The following is an 18,774-nucleotide window of genomic DNA, read 5'->3' as shown; positions in this document are numbered from 1 at the left end:
TATAAACATTTCAGGCTGTCAACATAAACCACGAAATTTACGATCTTTTTTTATTCACCAAAATAATATTCTAATAAGAGCCCCCTATTTCTAATTTTGAGAGCGCCCAGGGCGCTTATTATGTCGAATACGGTATGTGTCAAGGCTGGATTGGCAACAGTAAATGAATTTTGGGTCAAACATTTAACTTACACTAAACTACAGTTTTAAAGAACTCAAGGGTCCACCGATTTTAGTTCATTATAACCGTAGTTTGTTATATGCATATGTACAGCAAATATACAGCAAATTGACGGGGTGAAAACACATTTCATTATATCCGTCAGTTTGTTATAAGCGTGTTAAACGTAGTTGACTGTATTTCATATATTTCTGGTCAGCGGAATAAAAAATATACTGCTTCTGATTTTTCACATTTCAATTGTTTTTCGTCAACAAAGTTTAAAAAAAGCTCTTGCATTACAACCATGTCATACTGAAAACCTATTCTGATCCGTAATCTTCAAAAAGACTTTTTCAGGAGAATCCTGAAAAAAACTACATGGCATTTACTTTGCATGGACCTGTGATATACTCACTCATTTGAATCCATTCTGTAGAAGCAGCCATATCCATTCCTGCACATGGGGGACACTCCGCCGTACACAGACGTGTAGCCGATACTGCTTGTCGACAACACATAATTACCTCCCCCGCCACTGAAAATTTGAAATATTACATTTCTGTTATTCTTTTTGGTTATAGAGATCTCATGGAATAGGTTTTGCAGTCATAGCAATTTATCGTTGAATGTAATGAAACAGAAAATGTCTTACATATATTTTGGGAATGCAACAAAGTAAGCTCCATTTGACGAGACATCGAAATTTGGATATCGCACAAAATGCACAGCCTGGTAACAATAACCAAAGAAAATGTTCTTTTTTGTTATTTATCGAAAAATAACAATCCTTTAAACCTTATCATTATTTTGTTAAAACAAATTATATTTTCAACTTAAGAAATAACAAGTATCAACCAACATTCCAATTCATATAGGAGATCACTGAATCTTTTGAGTTAACAAAGTATTCTTCTGTTATTAATTGTAATAGAGATTACTTTCATAACCTATGGTCAAGCTGTCATGCTTTATTTCTTTCTTTGAATATATTGTTATGCAAAACAAATGCTCAAGAAAAATTTAAAAAATATATATAAAATGTTAAATGTTGTATTTTGCTGTTTGAAACAGTACTTCGGTTATCAGAAGTCTTTGATCAGAACAAATGTTAGAGACACTTTCACTGACTATAGCTGAAGTGATTCTTGCAAATCACATCACATACCATTGTCAGCTTCATAGGCCTTGTAGTTTCAGAGATATCAAACTTGCAAAAGTTAACAACAGACGGACAATGTACCAAGACATAAAAGCGTGACACCAGCACATGGTAAAGCACACTTTCCAGGAGAGTGAGTTTGTATTGTGTTCGTTTGTCGCCTCTTACGACAAGCATAGTCGCCTGTTACGGCATCATATTGAATACCTCTTGAAGAAAGTAGCATCTGTGAAGATGTCGGGCATGGGCAGTCCCTCCTCCTTGGCAGTCAAGTAGAGTCCAAACAGATGGCGGTCACAGCCGTTCATGTCCTGGGACTCCGTCATCAGCTGCTGGTGTCGGGACACGGCTCGCAGAAACAGCTGCAGGCGCTTCTGGGACTGTAACCATGGCAACAGTACAGTAGAGAGTGATTGTTAATTTTCGCAGTCAGCAATATTCGAGCTATATCATGTCAGTCCATGAATATAAAAGTGAAGGTAAAGGGAATCCAATAGACCACGGCGGCGGTCTTTAACTGCCATGTTTTACTACATGATGTCACTGTTTCCTGTTGATACTCACACTGACTCGAGCATCCAGCATGGATTTACACCAATCTACCGCCTCCACTGTGCAAGACCTCATCGTCTCAGTGCGAGCGTGGTAGAAACGCCGGGTTGTCGCTGTCTCATATGTCGGGGCAGGTCTGTTCAATAAATGTTTCATAAGGTTTTGAACAAAGCAATGAAAAGCATAACGATTGGCTGGTTGGTTGGTTTGTTGTTTAACGCCGCACTCAGCAATATTCCAGCTATATGACGGCGGTCTGTAAATAATCGAGTCTGGACCAGACAATCCAGTGATTAATATTATGAACATCGATCCACACAATTGTGATCAATGACATGCATCAACCAAGTCAGTGAGCCTGACCACCCGATCCCGTTAGTCACCTTTTACGACAAGCATAGTCACCTTTTACAGCAAGCATGGGCTGCTGAGCCTGAAGACCTATTCTACTCCGGATATTCACGGGTCAAAAGCATAAAGAACATGTCATATGTATAACATGTCTGAAAATTGTGTTGAGTGATTTAACATTAAAAGAATCATAACATACCATCATACCAACAATTGTTCTTGCACTATTATGACAGCAGTGAGGCTTGCATTTCATCAATAATGTTGTAGGGCATGTACAGTTACAGATATCAGCGACAATAGGTCTTCACCAACCCATGCTTGTCGTAAGAGGCGACTATGGGATCGGGTAGTCAGATTCGCTGACATGTTATATGCATATCATCACATACCAATTGCGTGGATCGATGCTCGTTATATTGATCAATGGATTGTCTGGTCCAGAATTGATTATTTACTGACTGCCGTCATAATGTTGGACAATTCCTGAGTGCAGCTTTAAACAACAAACAAATAAACAAACAAACAAACAAACAAAACCTTCCCCTGCTGTTTGAACTTTAGTTACAATTCTGTTGTCTCAAATAAACAAGGTCATATATTTCCAAAGCCACCATTACGCAGGCATGACTAAACTATGTGTAGCCAGGGTATCACAAGTTGTTGCATGTCAATCCCTGAATAGTCTGGTCATAAACACTCGATTACTTACATACCATCATCATTTAGCTGGAGTGAGTGAGTGAGTGAGTTGGGTTTAACGCCGCTTTTAACAGTATTCCAGTTAAATCATGGTGTTTCAGCTGAATGTGGGAGGAAAGCCCGACCTGATGCAGGTCTCAGACATTTACCACTTCGGTATGGTGCTGACAAACCTAGAAAAATAATCGGGGCGAACCGGGATTTGAACCCACAATCATAGGTTTCTGGTGTACCCAAGTGGGCCACCTGTGCCCCCCATTTAGCTGGATCACAGCATTAAACAATAAACAAACAAAGAGTACAGATTCAGCAATTCCATTTTAAAGTGAAGGATGTGAGACTGTATGCGACAGGGTACCTACTTCCTGTACTTCCTGAAGTATGTGAGTTGCAGCGCCATCTGTACGTGAGCATCGGGGTGAACTTTGACCGACTTCAAGTATTGTTTGCCGTAGTCTGTAAACAGCCCTGTCTTCACCTCCACAGTGGCACACTAGCGAGAACAGGGTGAGTGAATGAGTGAGTGGGTTTGTGTTGATGGGATACAGAAACAATACAGCAAGTCACGATATGATACGTATTAAATACAGAGGTCGCGATACGTATCGTATGCATATTTAAGTCAAATTGCGTAGATGTGAGGTGAAATGGGGTTTAACATCGCGTCCAAGATTACTGCACTTATATAGCGACGTGCATGCACGTGTGTGTGTGTGTGTGTGTGTGTGTGTGTGGCTGCTTGTACTAGTCCGGACTGATGCCGATTTATAGTGCTAGCTCACTGAGATACCATGCCGCAGTTTAACATGAATACCCCACTCAGACACAGTATGCTGACTCCAAGCCGACCAGTCCTTGTTTTAGCCCCTTAATGCCGAGCGCCAGACAGGGTAACAACAAGTACCATCTTTTAACGTCTTTTGGTATGACGCGGTCGAACCCCGGACCTTCCGCTATCCGCGCGGACGCTCTACCCCTAGACCACGGAGGCGGTCCAAATTGTGTATAAAGGTATTGACTATAAATAATGTCAGAGCAGGTTCAAAAGGAAAAGCTAGTTGCAGACACATGTCCCTTGCAGCTTTTTTAGAAGGGTTACTTAATTACAACACATTTTGCAATTTTGGACTGACAAAAACGTCAGGGAGTCATTAATGTAATGTATTTTAGCAGGTGTATCATCTTGTATCGATACATAAAAAATGTATCATGTATCGTATCGCTGCATGAAAACACACAATGCACTGATGCATCGTTTCACCTCTAGTTGGTGGGTGAGCGAGCGGTTTATGCCTTAGCTTTGACTTTTTCACAACTTCCCACAACCTTGAACAGGACTTGAGCAGACAAACTTGCTATTCCTTTGGAAAAACAGAATACAACAGTTACTTGCGGTAGAATGACTCACTGATACATCAGGATACATTAAGTTTCCGTACAATATCAATAATCGCGGTTGCTCATAGAAACTTTCACTGCATGTAGCATTATTCAGCTGTCTGTGTATCATCAGATTACTGTTATTACTCTTCATCAAATCTAGGAGATAAAACCAGGGGTCCGGAAAATTTAAAATCCCAATCGGACATTTACATTTATGCCACGCCCCATTCAAACAGCGTGTTTTAGTACGACTTTTTACACACAAATTACAAGTTGTTACGTATTCATATTATGATGAATTATGAATTGTTTCAATTTAAATTGTTTAATTCACCGGACAATTAATAACAAATAATATCATTTTAGATATATATGGAAAACATACGTTTGTTTCTGTTAAAATAACGATCTGTCAACGTTGTGAACGGTCTAATTAATATTCATGAGTCTGCTCAAGTGTACGCGTTGTAACATTTGGATCGAGACTATTATCCCATATTTGGTTATCACGTGACCTCACGGGAAAAGTGGTTTTTTTAAACTAAAGATTTTTTAAAAACAAAGTTGTCATTATCAATGATGTGGCAGTCAGTGGATCCAGGCAAATCTAAGGGACACAACTCTTCACAATGGATTCTGGTGCTTCAGATCACCGGACTACATGCATCCATCTTGTACATTGTCTTGAGATGTATGAGAAGATTTCAATGCCACACAATTTGTTAATGACACACGTAACCATGGTAACTCATGTGTCCAGATCCTACGTATTATATACATACCAGTTCTTTAAATGCATCTCTCGTGAACTTGATCCTCTGTTGAAGGACATCATCAAGGTCAAACGTGAGTTCTTCAGGGGGAGGTAACTGTCTTACAGCTGTGCTGCCCTGTCATAAATAATTCACGTCACCTTATTATCAACACCACCACTACACATGGTACATGCATAATTGAGTGAGTGAGTGAGTTGGGTTTAACGCCACTTTTAACATTATTCCAGTTATATCGCAGCATGTTAGCTTAATGTGGGAGGAAAGCCCGAAGTGATCCAGGTCTCAGACGCTTACCACTTCGGTGAAACCTACGAGCACGGGTATGGTGCTGACAAACCTAGAAACATAATCGGGGCGAACCGGGATTCGAACCCACAATCATAGTTTTCTGGCATGCCCAAGGAACGCAATTCTGCACAGCGAATTGCGGCGCCTTAGACGACTGGGCCACCCGTGCCCCCTGTACATGTATAAACTTTGATGGGAACCTGTAGCAAGACGTTGCAATATATACTCACCACCAAAAGAAACTCGAACACCATTGATGTTGTTAATATAGGAAGAATTACTCATATTCAAGAGATATTAGATTGGTTTGATGCACAAATGAATATACAGTAAACTACGATTATAACGAACTGGAAGGGGCTACTACTTTTAGTTCGTTATAACCATAATTCGTTATAAGCAGATGTACAGCATAACTACAGCATATAGTTGGGACGAAAAAGTTAGTTCGTTATATCCGTTAGTTCTTTTTAAGCGTGTTCGTTATAACCGTAGTTTACTGTACTGGTATGTTGTGTGAACCGATGCTCATGAACACATCACATGTGATGTCATAGATCCATGACTCGAGATGCACATGCAGGATTAGCGTGTAAAGTTTGGAAATCATGCGGATCGTATCGTGATAAGAATAAAGACACTCTGTGGTAACACTTGACTGATTGTTAGTTTTGTCTTTAAGTGGTACACATTGGAAACATCTCTTCTTAACATACATTTTTCTCCATATGTTTTATGGTTCGCGTTTCTTTTGATGGTGAGTATACATTCCGGGTTTTACTGCCATGCAAACTAGTGTGTCCTGTACCCTTATAAATTGTGAATAATTTCAAATAATATGTGAGTATGTGAGTAGGGATTTGCGCCACTTTTAGCAATATTCTAACAACATCATAGCAGGTGACACCAGAAAAAGACTTCACACATAGTACCCATGTGGTAGTGAGGTGAAATGGGGTTTAACGTCGCGTCCAAGATTATTGCGCTTATATAGCGACGTGCATGTACGAGTGTGTGTTTGTGTGGCTGCTTGTACTAGTTCGGACTGATGCCGATTTATAGTGCTAGCTCACTGAGGTACCATGCCACAGTTTAACATGAATACCCCACTCAGACACAGTATACTGACTCCGAGCCGACCAGTCCTTGTTTGAGCCCCTTAATGCTGAGCGCCAGACAGGGTAACAAAAAGTACCATCTTTTAATGTCTTTTGGTATGACGTGGCCGGGGATCGAACCCCAAACCTTCCGCTCTTCGGGCGGACACTCTACCACTAGACCACGGAGGCGGTCGACCCATGTGGGAATGGGTCTTTGGTATAATGAGCGAATCCTCTAACCTCAAGGCTACCCCGACCCTGAAATAATACAACCTGTGTCAGTAGCTGTGGTAGAAGCTAACACTTTTAGTCCACTAGTCCTTACAACAATAACACAGAAAGACCCTTAATAATGGCAAATTTCTACTGGTCCTTATGATACCTTAACTATTGGGCAGTTTGACAAGGACTACAGGACTAGTGCCACTTTCTAACGCCGCAGTAGCAGGGTAAAGGGGATTTTATAAGCTTGATGGGCCGGTACACCATGAGACTAAAAATCGAGAGGTGTACCTACACAGACATGCATAAGGCATAGGACTCTTTCATGTACGATGTATTAAGAGATTTGTATGGAAATAGTACGACCGTATTCGACATAATAAGCACCCAGGGCGCACTCAAAATTAGTCATAGGGGGCTCTTATTAGAATATTACTTTTGTGAAAAGCAGAGTTAAAAGATAAATTTCAAGGTTTATGCTGACAGCCTGCAATGTTTATATACGACAGATATATTTTTCCAGAATGTAATTGCCCATAATTAAGGGTGCATATTAAACACAAGCGCGTATTATACACGAATAAATAAGGCTTGTGTACATTGATCAATCGGAAGGGTGCTAAATGAGATTGTTCACTAGCCAATATATAAGCAAATATCGCTGTGGTAGCTTATTAGAGTGCGGCGCTTATTACGTCGAATACGGTATGTTGTTTAGCCTTAAGAGGATATGTCTTATCAAAATGAGTCGATTAATTTCACCACTTTCATAATGATCAGATACAACATGTGGTTCAATCATCCTAGTCCTGAGAATGCTTCGAGGAATCTCTGCTATCATAGCTAAAATGTTTATTTCTAAGCCTGGGGCGGTCGGGTAGCCTAGTGGTTAAAGCGTTCGCTCGTCACGCCGAAGACCCGGGTTCGATTCCCGACATGGGTACAATGTGTGAAGCCCATTACTGGTGTCCCCCGCCTTGATATTGCTGGAATATTGCTAAAAGCGGCGTAAAACCATACTCACTCACTCACTATTTCTAAGCCTAAAAAAAATAACAGTTTCATCATAATATCTGCCATACGTTTCGTTTTTATTTCCAGTTTTAAAAAAAATTCAAAAGTCTGAATACTGAAAATCAATGCGATCCAAAATAGCATGCAGTTACTTCACTTCACATGCCCACTGCTTTACTGTGGATCTCAAGTTATGGTCATGGCAGCTATAGGAGCTTGTATGTTTGTTAATGTAGGGAGGCCCTCCCAGGTTGATGATACACGACTGTATATTTGGTTACATACTGAACAAGCAACAACAAAAAGCACTGCCCGCCCACCCGCACTATAATTTCAAAAGTCATTGCCCGAGAACCAATTCTTTTATTTTTTTTAAGCTTAAGTCTCAGTTTCAGAGAATAACAGGTTCGTACTTTAGACATGGATATCACATGAACTGCCAAAATAGTCAAGTGGCAATTGACGAAGCAGTGACCCTGCCTGACTGACATAATTCAAGCCAACTACCAGCGGACAGGGCAGAGTCCACGCCACATACCACACATCACCTCAGGGAGATAGCGGTACTAGGTCAAGGTGCATCAGGTGCCTGTCAACTATCTGGATCTGTCACAATTTGGTGACACTCTGCTGGGCTGAATCAGTTTCATGTCTTGTCTCATATATTTTCCATGTCAGCATGCCAAGGGGAAAATAATAAAATAAAATTTTAATTTTTTTTTTTAAGTTGATTTCATGAACAAAATCATGAAAATTCTTAAAACATTTTAGCAAATCTGAAAAACATGTATTCCAACAAATCAGAGAGCCTGAAAACTTAATCGCCTTATTTAGTCAAAACCTTAAATCTTCCCGACTGTCCCATCTGAGCGTGTCACTGACCTGCCACTTGCCATCGACCTCCTGCATCTTGACATGGACATAGTATGTGCTCACCACCAGCACCATGGCGTCAAACGGAGCATGCTGAAACACAAAATGACATGTTTTTTGGTTTGTTTTTTCTTTAACGCTTCACTCAGCATTATTCCAGCTATATGACGCGGTCGGTAAATAATCAAGTCTGGACCAGACAATCCAGTGATTGACATCATGAACATTGATCCACGCAATTGGGATACGATGACATGCATCAACCAATTCAGCAAGCCTGACCACCCGATCCCGTTAGTTGCCTCTTACGACAAGCATGTTCGCCTTTTACGGCCAGCCTGGGTTGCTGAAGACCTATATCTTCACGAGTCCAATGTACACACCAGTCAACTATAGAACAGCCAGATCAACTGAGACTGTTTATGTTGATTTATATTTTACCAGACCCCATTAGTCGCCTTTAGCGACAAGATTTACAGAGAATATATACTATACTTACGTCACAGTTGGAGCAGAACAGTCCGTTCTTGTGAGCAGAAATGTTGAGGGATTTATCAAAGAACTTGTTGTCTGCATTACCACCTAGCCCCCGCCACGCCAGCTGAAAACAGAACGAATATTACTATAATGATTTGTCAATCATGGTAATGGGAGTGAATAGTTTTTAAGTAACGTCTGCAATTTGAAATCAGAGTGAGTAAATTTGTTGGGTTCAATGCCCCTTTGAACCAGTGTTCGAAATAAGCCCCTGCCTATAGGCCTGAGGCAAGTAGATCTCGTGTCCGGCCCTTAGTTTCAAATTTGTATGGGTCCTTCTGGCCTTCAGTAAATTTATGTGCCGATTTATTTGTCGCAAAGAGCTGCAGTTTCAGGTCTCGAAGTTGCGACCTAAATTTGTCAACTATCTAAAATTCAGAGGTCACAGAATGATTACCTTGAAAAATATCTTGTGGCAACTAAATTCAAAAGCTTCACATATGTAGACACAAAAATAAATAACAGCTGATTGTGGAAAACACGTCTGCTAATAATTGTACTTGCGGAATAATCCCTCATCAAGTCGACAATGAACAGAAATACAGAAATATGAATGTTATTTCGGCTGACAATGCTCACTGGATAAGCAAGGATATACCTATGTACGGTTTATGTCACAAATAACAAAAATCAAGAACAGTTTCCACTAATATACAATTCCAAGACTAGTCTTATGACTTGTACATATTATAAAAAATAATTTCAAATGCTTTTAGCTACCTACAATATTTGCAAATCAGGAACCACACCAATAAACTTATAATTCTTCACATCTTCAAAATGAGCATCGTGTGATCATACATTGAAGTGAGCCACCTTGAGTCCATCGCCATGACTGTTCTCTACAGGGCGTGTCCAGGGGAACAGTCTTTCATTCCACATTCTAGTCATCTCATCCGATGCGTTTTTGTTTACTTCAATCAAAACCTACAAGTTTTATGTCTTTCCTTGATTTGACCCTACTGAGTATTGTATCCAATTGACCCACCTGGGCTTTAAACTTCATGTCAAGTGATATACATCTCAATTAGGTAATTATGGTAATAGTTCTCAGACAACCCTGCGTAGATCCTTTTGTAGAATCTGTAAATAGGGTCTAAAATGATTGCTACACATATTTGAGCCTAAGTCCAGTTCTTGCCAAGGAAACATTCTGAAACAAGCATGAAATACTCACATCCCCCGCCAATATGACATGTCGGGTGTGTGCAATGCATTAGCTCCTGTGAACTATGTTCACTGGGCCTTTTTGTAAAGAAATATAGTAGGTTTTTCAAGATCTGCTCCGGAAACGAAGACTACCTCCATTTTCAGTCTAAATCAAAGTCGTTGCCATGGAAACGCAAAAAATAACTTTTTTAAAAATCCCAAACTATCAAAAGCCACCAGTTCACCACTAGACCTATCTATGTGCCAAGTATGGTGAACAAATATGGTACGGTTTTCAGGATCTGCTCCGGAAACGAGGACTACTGCCATTTTCAGTCTAAATCAAAGTCGTTGCCATGGAAACACAAAAAAATAACTTTTTTTTAAATTCCAAACTATCAAAAGGCACCAGTTCACCATTAGATCTATCTATGTGCCAAGTTTGGTGAAGAAATATGGTACGGTTTTCAAGATCTGCTCCGGAAACAAAATGTAACGGATGGACGGATGGACGGAAGGACGGCCGGACAGAAGGACAGACGTACGGCACCCATTCTTATATCCCCCTTCCACTTAGTGGCGGGGGATAAAAATCCCAAACTGTCAAAAGGCACCTGTTTACCACTAGACCTAACTATGTGCCAAGTTTGGTGAAGAAATATTGTAAGATTTTCAAGATCTGCTCTTGAAACTAGCACTACAGCCATTTTCAGTGTAAGTCAAACTCGAAAAATAATTTTTGGGGGAAAAAAATGAAAAGGCACCAGTTGACCACTAGACCTATCTATGTGCCAAGCTTGGTGAAGAAATATTGTACAGTTTTCAAGATCAGCTCAGCAAAGGTGTGCTACCACTATTTTCAGTCAACGTCGTTGCTATGGAAACTAAAAAAAAATAATTTTAAATCCCAAACTATCAAAAGGCACCAGTTCACTACTAGACCCATCTATGTGCCAAGTTTAGTTAAGATATCTTTCCTGGTTTTTGAGTTATGCTCCGGAAAAGAAACATGACAGACGGAAGTCTTGATGGACAGATGGAAAGACAGCTTGACAGCACCCATTCCTATAGCACCCTTCCATTTTGTGGCAGTGGATAATAATTCCCAGTCAGATATTTACTCAACTCTTGAGACCTACAGCGGGTACCCAGGTACGGCAATAGGGGGTAGGGTACCTGGGTAGTAAAATTGGACTTACTTTAACCACTAGGCTACCCCTCCACCCCTGACAAACTGAGATCATTAGCGGGGCAAACCTAGCATTCATACTGAGTGTACCTAATTTCGGAGCTACTTGACTGTGTCACGTACCTCACTGGCATCGGAAGGAGTCTCGTCAGTCAGGTCCAACAGGAATATAGACTGCTGGATTTTCTCGAGATTCTCGTAGTTCTTTGGATTCCTGGCAATAAGGCGACTCCTCATCTGACAATAATACACGGAGTGAGTGAGTGAGTGAGTGAGTGAGTGAGTGAGTGAGTGAGTGAGTGAGCGGGTGGGTGGGTGGGTGGGTGAGTGAGTGTGGGTGGGTGGGTGTGTTGGTGAGTGAGTGAGTGAGTGAGTGAGTGAGTGAGTGAGTGAGTGAGTGAGTGAGCGAATGGAAAACTGGTGAGTAAGTGAGGGAGTGAACTCAAACGCATGAGGCATATTTCACGTTGTTCAGTCAACAGCAGGGTGTCCAGATGTTTTCAATTCAACATCGAAGATGTTTTGACAATTAGACAGCAACCCATGCTTGCCGTAAAAGGCGACTATGCTTGTCGTAAGAGGCGACTAACGGGATCTTGTGGTCAGGCTCGCCTTGGTTGATGCATGTCATCGTATCCCAATTGCATGGATCGATGCTTATGATGTCAATCACCGGACTGTCTGGTCCAGATCTTTGTTGAACTGTTGCATGGTACGGGCTAAGACGATAAATCCAGCATTAGTACACGCACGACGCACGCACCGCACCGCACCGAACACAAAAGCATGCAAGTCTCTATATAGGGACAATAATCTTGAATACATTTAACACCATTTCATCACACCTCATATCTTCATACTCAGGAAAACATCTTTTCCATTGAAAGGGTTTTTTTTAGAGCTTTCATTTGAAAAGTTGTATTTTTCGCAAACTCAATCGTAATAAGTGGTACTGGCTGTCATGTTGTTGATATCGCCAACCCAACATTGTGGCTGCACATTGTAAATTGTATTCAGATAATCAGACTGAGTAGCATAGCAAAACAAATAGCTTATGAAAATCAAGTGCGGGTAATTTGATATTGCAAGAAACACCGGAATGGATCCAAGGGTAAGTGAAGGTTCACCAAAACGCAAGCCCTGGGCCTGTTCCACAAAGCAATCTTAGTGTTACGATTGTCGTAAGTCTGTTTAAGTATGGGAGTTGCGATCATCTTAGCTCTAAGATTGTTTTGTGGAACAAGGCCCTGGAGATATAGAGGATGGTGACGAATAGGTCCAGGATACGAGGTGTGTATGAGGTAAAATGGGGTTTAACGGTGCGTTCCAAGGTTATTGCACTTACATAGTAATGTTCATGCATGTGTGTGTCTGGCTGCTTGTATTAGTCCACACTAGTTTTATAGTGCTTGCTTACTGAGATACCATTCCTGACTCCGAGCCAACGAGTCCTTGTTTTATCCCTTAAATCCAAGTGCCAGGCAGGGTAACAACAAGTAGGTCTTTTGGTATGATGCAGCCAGGGATCGAACCACAACCTCTCCAGGCAGACACTCTATCCACTAAACCATGGTGAGGTGAGGTGAAATGGGGTTTAACGTCGCGTCCAAGATTATTGCACTAATAATTATAATTATATAGCGACATGCATGTACGTGTGTGTGTTTGTGTGGCTGCTTGTACTAGTCCGGACTGATACCGATTTATAGTGCTAGCTCAATGAGATACCATGCCGCAGTTGAACATGAATATCCCACTCAGACACAGTATTCTGACTCCGAGCCGACCAGTCCTTGTTTTAGCCCCTTAATGCCGAGCGTCAGACAGGGTAACAAGTACCATCTTTTAACGTCTTTTGGTATGACGCGGCCGGGGATCGAACCCCGGACCTTCCGCTCTCTGGGCGGACTCTCTACCACTAGACCACGGAGGCGGTCCACAAAACCATGGACCCAGTCCACAATGGAATGGGGGTATAATACACGGGACAATGGTGGAGACAGTATACCTTGGCCCATTCTGTGCGGTCGTCTGTGGTGAGGTTCCCGATGGCCTGCCCACGTGGCATCTGATCACACTTCTCTCGAATGGCCTTGAGATGATGAAGAAATTCCGGCTGTGTTTTGACCTCACCCTCCGAGTCGAGACACTCCAGGTTGAAGTAGTGACCGCGGCATGTCACAATAACATTGGAGGGGGCTGGGCCTTCAGTCTCTGCAAGTATTGAAAACCCATTATGACCCTCTTGTACAACTATATCATGACAAGAGCAGGGTTAGACAATATGCTACTCTACTCTACAATAAGTTGTTTACTGTGGCAATCAGCAACAGTTAAGGTATGTCTTGATACGATAGCCAGAATGCAACCAGGTGCTTATTCTAGAGGTGAGGTGAGGTGAGGTGAGGTGAGGTGAGGTGAGGTGAGGTATGTCATGATAGATAGCAACAATGCAACCAGGTGCCTATTCTAGACCACAGAGTTGCTGGGTGAGGTGAGGTGAGGTGAGGTGAGGTGAAATGGGGTTTGACATCGCATTCAAGATTATTGCACTTAAAAGCAGCGTGCATGCACAAGTGTGTGTGTGTGTAGCTGCATGTACTAGTTTGGAATAATGCCGATTTTACAGTGCTAGGCCACAGATATAGCATGCTGCAGTTTAACTTGAAAACCCACGCAAGACCCAGTATACTGGTCCTACCCAGTACCCACCCGACCTGAGTACCCGAGTACCCGAGTACCCAAGTACCCGAGTTACCCGTCCCAGGCCTACATTTCAGTGTATCTTGTTTTTATCAACACATCATCATACACATGGTACATAAATGTTTCATAACTGAATTATCTTAATAAAGTAATGTCATGTGAAAACTACATATTCACCTGTTTGAAAGTAATACTGTATTTTATCCATGGTCAGTCCCGGTATTTTGCACGTATTGTACACACGATGAAACTGGAACATACAGAGTGGTCTCCCCTGGCCATCCTTCTGTGGGCGTAATTTCTCTCTGAAAAATCACACCAAATATGTGAAAAAATCATAGTATAGTTTCTACCAAGAGAGTTGAGTATAATAAAATCTGATTGGTCGACCAGAAGTATCAAATGACAGAAACATACCAAATTTGTGGATGACTTTTGGCACCCATGTTTCTGATACAATGTAGTATCATCATAATAATGTATCCTTTTCTGTAATTTTATCAACACCAGAAAATGTGAATGTTTAAACAATAACTTTCTTTAATGACCCATAAATAACTGACCACACTCAGTTATCTGGCTCTGGGAGTCTCAAACATCCCAAACTGCCACCACTTGTCTGCCAAGTTATAAGTGAGTGAGTTGGGTTTAACGCCCCTTTTAACAGTATTCCAGTTATATCGCGGCATGTCAGCTTAATGTGGGAGGAAAGCCCGAAGTGATGCAGGTCTCAGACGTTTACCACTTCGGTGAAACCCACGAGCATGGGTATGGTGCTGACAAACCTAGAAACATAATCCGGTCGAATCGGGATTCGAACCCACAATCACAGGTTTCTGGCGTGTCCAAGGGATGAAACTCTGCAACCCATGCCCTCGCCAAGTTATTAACCGAATCACTGTGTCCTGTAAACAATGACAGCCTGGACCAGGCAAACAAGCGATTGATAAAATGAGCAGGATAACCTGCGGTCAGGGCTCGATGACATGGACTCAACTAAGTCACCGAGCTTGACATACCAATACACTTAACTATTCAAACTTCTAAATGCCACTCAAAGAAGCAATACACTTAGTCAACTCTTACAACCAACATAGGTTGCTGGGAAACAAATAAAACATTAACTAGTCTTAAAACGTTTTGTTTGTTGTTTATCACTGCTCTCAGCAATATTCCAGCTATATGACAGTGGTCTGTAAATAATCGAGCCTGGACCAGACAATCCAGTGATTGACATCATGAACATCGATCCATGCAATTGGGATACGATGATGAGCATCAACCAAGTCAGCGAGCCTGACCACCCGATCCTGTTAGTCGCCTCTTACGACAGGCATTGTCGCCTTTTACGGCAAGCATGGTTTGCTGAAGACCTATTCTACCCCAGATACTCTCACAATGCCAGGTCAGTTTCAACATAGGAACTCACTGTCTGAGGATCTGCCAGAACTTGACCATGTAATGCAGGAGCAGGGCCGTCCGCTCCAACTGGGTTCCGTCCTTTGCCGGCCAGATGTCCCGAATGTACGGGCCGGGCCCCGCCATGTTGACCAGGAGAGCAGACGGCATCCGCCATTCCAGGTACGCATAATCCTCCCACCACTTCTCCAACTGGAACAACAGATTCAGTGTTGGGATGACATCAGTTTCAGGGTTGGCATGACAACAGATTCACTGTTGGTATGACAACAGATTCGGTGTTGGTATGACAACAGATTCAGTGTTTGCATGACAACAGTTTCAGGGTTGGCATGACAACAGATTCACTGTTGGTATGACAACAGATTCAGTGTTGGTATGACAACAGATTCAGTGTTGGTATGACAACAGATTTGGGGATGGCATCAGGAATATGGACCACCCAATCCTGTTAGTCACCTCTTACGACAAGCATAGTCGCCTTTTATGACAAGTATAGGTTGCTGAAGACCTATTCTACCCCAAATCTTCTATGACCAGCATGGGTTGGTGGGGACCAATTCTAACCCGGAATCCCCATGGGGTCTTGGACGCATGCCTTCCTGCAGCAAATTATACAAACCCAGTTCCTCTTGTACTTTGCCTTCTCAGAAAGTTTCAGATGAAGTTCTTTGCCCAGACCAGCTTCAAACTCTCTCACAATTCTCTCAGTCTCTCCATATTCTTCATCTGTCACAAAGGGCTTGGCTAAAATGAAAACAGATTTTTTTAAATTTGTCTATAAAAACAATGTGTGTACTTATATTGTGCTAGCCTCTGAAGTCCCGGTGCATGCTCAAAGCATTAACATTGTTATCCTGGTCAATGGATCAGCGTACACTCAATTGTCATTCTCAGCTCCCTGGGGAGTATACAACCCAACCCAAATGCATCATTACCACATTAACAAGGAATTCGACAAGATGCAAAGACTTCCTCATTTTACATACAAGTAACATATTTAGATTATGGCTGTTTAAGATGCAACTGCTCACAAAGGAATTTAACAGTGAATAATATTCATGACAATTTGCTATAATAGTTGTAACAGTAAATATTTTGTTTCTCACACCCACATCAACCCACCCACACTCACCCATCCACACCCACACCCACATCAACCCACCCACATCCACATCAACCCACCCACATCCACCCACACACACCCACATCCACCCACACACACTTCAACCCACCAACACCCGACCACATCCACTCATCCACACCCACATCAACCCACGTAAACCCACACCCACATCAATCCACCCACACTCACCATCCACACCCACCCACCCACATCAACCCATCCACACCCACATCAACCCACCCACACTCTAATCAACCCACCCGCACCCACATCAACCCACCCACACCTACATCCACCCATCCACACCCGCACCCACATCCATCCACAATACCCACATCAACCCACCCACACCCACATCCATCCACAATACCCACATCAACCCACCAACACCCACTTCAACCCACCCACACCCACATCAACCCACCTACACCTACAACAACCCACCCACCCCCTCCCACACCCACACCCACACCCACATCAACCCACCAACACCCACCCACCCATCCACATCAACCCATCCACACCCACAACAACCCACCTACACCCACATCCATCCACAATACCCACATCAACCCACCAACACCCACTTCAACCCACCTACATCAACACACCCACATCAACCCACCCACACCCACATCCATCCACAATACCCACATCAAACCACCAACACCCACTTCAACCCATCCGAATCAACCCACCCACATCAACCCACCTACACCTACAACAACCAACCCACCCCCGCCCACACCCACACCCACATCTACCCACCCACACCCAGCCACCCACATCAACACATCATAAAAAATCTATGATGTGTAAGCAAGTTGGGAGTATTAAATTGTGGACATGCACAGCATGTAGACGTATGTTTCAGGTTGCTTATTGCTTCCAACTGACCTTATGTGACAGTAGAAATTCATATTTCACACAGAAAATCAATGTTATCCTAATCAATCATTTCAACATTGTAATTAATTATTCTTAATTAAATCTGACATTGATACTGATTGTAATTTGTTGTGTTGTAGCACCTGGCAATAGATGCCCGCTACCTGGTCACCATGGTAACCAAAGATCACACTGGTGATCACAACATTGTCTCCAAGTTCCCTCAAAGTTTTATTCCACTTACATGGTACTGCCATACATGACTGATATTAACTTCATTTCTTTCAGTGACAGTTCACAACTCAGAATTTATGCACCTCCTAAAACAACATCTGCCACCTTTAAGTCCAACACATCTAATTCGTCCTACGCCTCCTTCCACAAAGCGATCGTAAGTCTATGTTAAGGTATGGAAGTTACGATCATCTCAGGATTAAGATCGCTTTGTGGAATGAACTTTAGAAAGTGTATCATGAATCAAGCAAAGCATCAAGGCCAGTAAGGCAGCGTTAGAAATCAGCACTAGTCATTTAGCATTTAGTCCTTGCCAAACTGCCCAATAGTTACGGTATCATAAGGACTAGTAAAATTTTGCCATTTCTAGTGGTTTTGCTATATGTTATCATTATAAGAACTAGTGGACTGCTAGTTTCTAATGCTGTAAGGTCATTTTTTTCACACTGTGCAACAGATGTATTTATTTTATTTATGCATTCACGGAACAAATAATTGTCTTCTCTAATAAGAACATTTTAAATTAATTATTTGCTCATCTGGATCAAACAAATGGTGCTGATATAGCAAGTACTCATCATAGATTTCAAACTAAGAGCATTTGGCATGCAAATGGGGTAAAAAGTGTTAAATTCAGATTTTCCTAAATTTAGGTCTAACATTGGTTATTTTATCTCCATATCAGAATGTTGAGATCTGATTGGTCTATGTGGTCTTAATAAACATGATAAAATATTATGCATACTGTCTGGGAGGATAATATATTTCTTATACCCCGGCAAGAAGAAAACAGGCAGCACATGTATTTTTGAGTGGGAGAATAAATCCCTTATACCTCGTTTCAAAGCAAAATGCTGCACATTGTTTACGAGTCAGTGAAAGTCATGTCTCACTGCACAAGTAACCTCAGCTGAATCAAACAGCTGCTTTATAACAATTTTCA

General features: G+C 41.9%; 1 protein-coding gene across 1 annotated transcript in view; it reads right to left on the bottom strand.

The window, feature by feature from the left end:
• The window catches only part of LOC139464916 (peroxisomal carnitine O-octanoyltransferase-like), a 33,431-nt gene that overhangs the window by 1,315 nt on the left and 13,342 nt on the right, over positions 1-18,774 (bottom strand). Inside the window, exons 4-15 of the mRNA XM_071246517.1 lie at positions 16,206-16,330; positions 15,594-15,775; positions 14,342-14,469; positions 13,467-13,672; positions 11,582-11,695; positions 9,083-9,184; positions 8,593-8,676; positions 5,093-5,200; positions 3,290-3,420; positions 1,887-2,010; positions 1,530-1,702; positions 579-698 (exon numbers count right to left, since the gene is read on the bottom strand). Of these exons, the coding sequence (XP_071102618.1) occupies positions 579-698; positions 1,530-1,702; positions 1,887-2,010; positions 3,290-3,420; positions 5,093-5,200; positions 8,593-8,676; positions 9,083-9,184; positions 11,582-11,695; positions 13,467-13,672; positions 14,342-14,469; positions 15,594-15,775; positions 16,206-16,330 (1,597 nt within the window). The remainder of the gene's footprint in view (positions 1-578; positions 699-1,529; positions 1,703-1,886; positions 2,011-3,289; positions 3,421-5,092; positions 5,201-8,592; positions 8,677-9,082; positions 9,185-11,581; positions 11,696-13,466; positions 13,673-14,341; positions 14,470-15,593; positions 15,776-16,205; positions 16,331-18,774) is intronic.

The sequence above is a fragment of the Haliotis cracherodii genome, unplaced genomic scaffold (genome assembly GCF_022045235.1).
Source record: "Haliotis cracherodii isolate W230 unplaced genomic scaffold, xgHalCrac1.p SCAF_17, whole genome shotgun sequence".
NCBI classification, from domain to species: domain Eukaryota; kingdom Metazoa; phylum Mollusca; class Gastropoda; order Lepetellida; family Haliotidae; genus Haliotis; species Haliotis cracherodii.
This window is presented reverse-complemented; position numbering and strand designations above follow the sequence as displayed.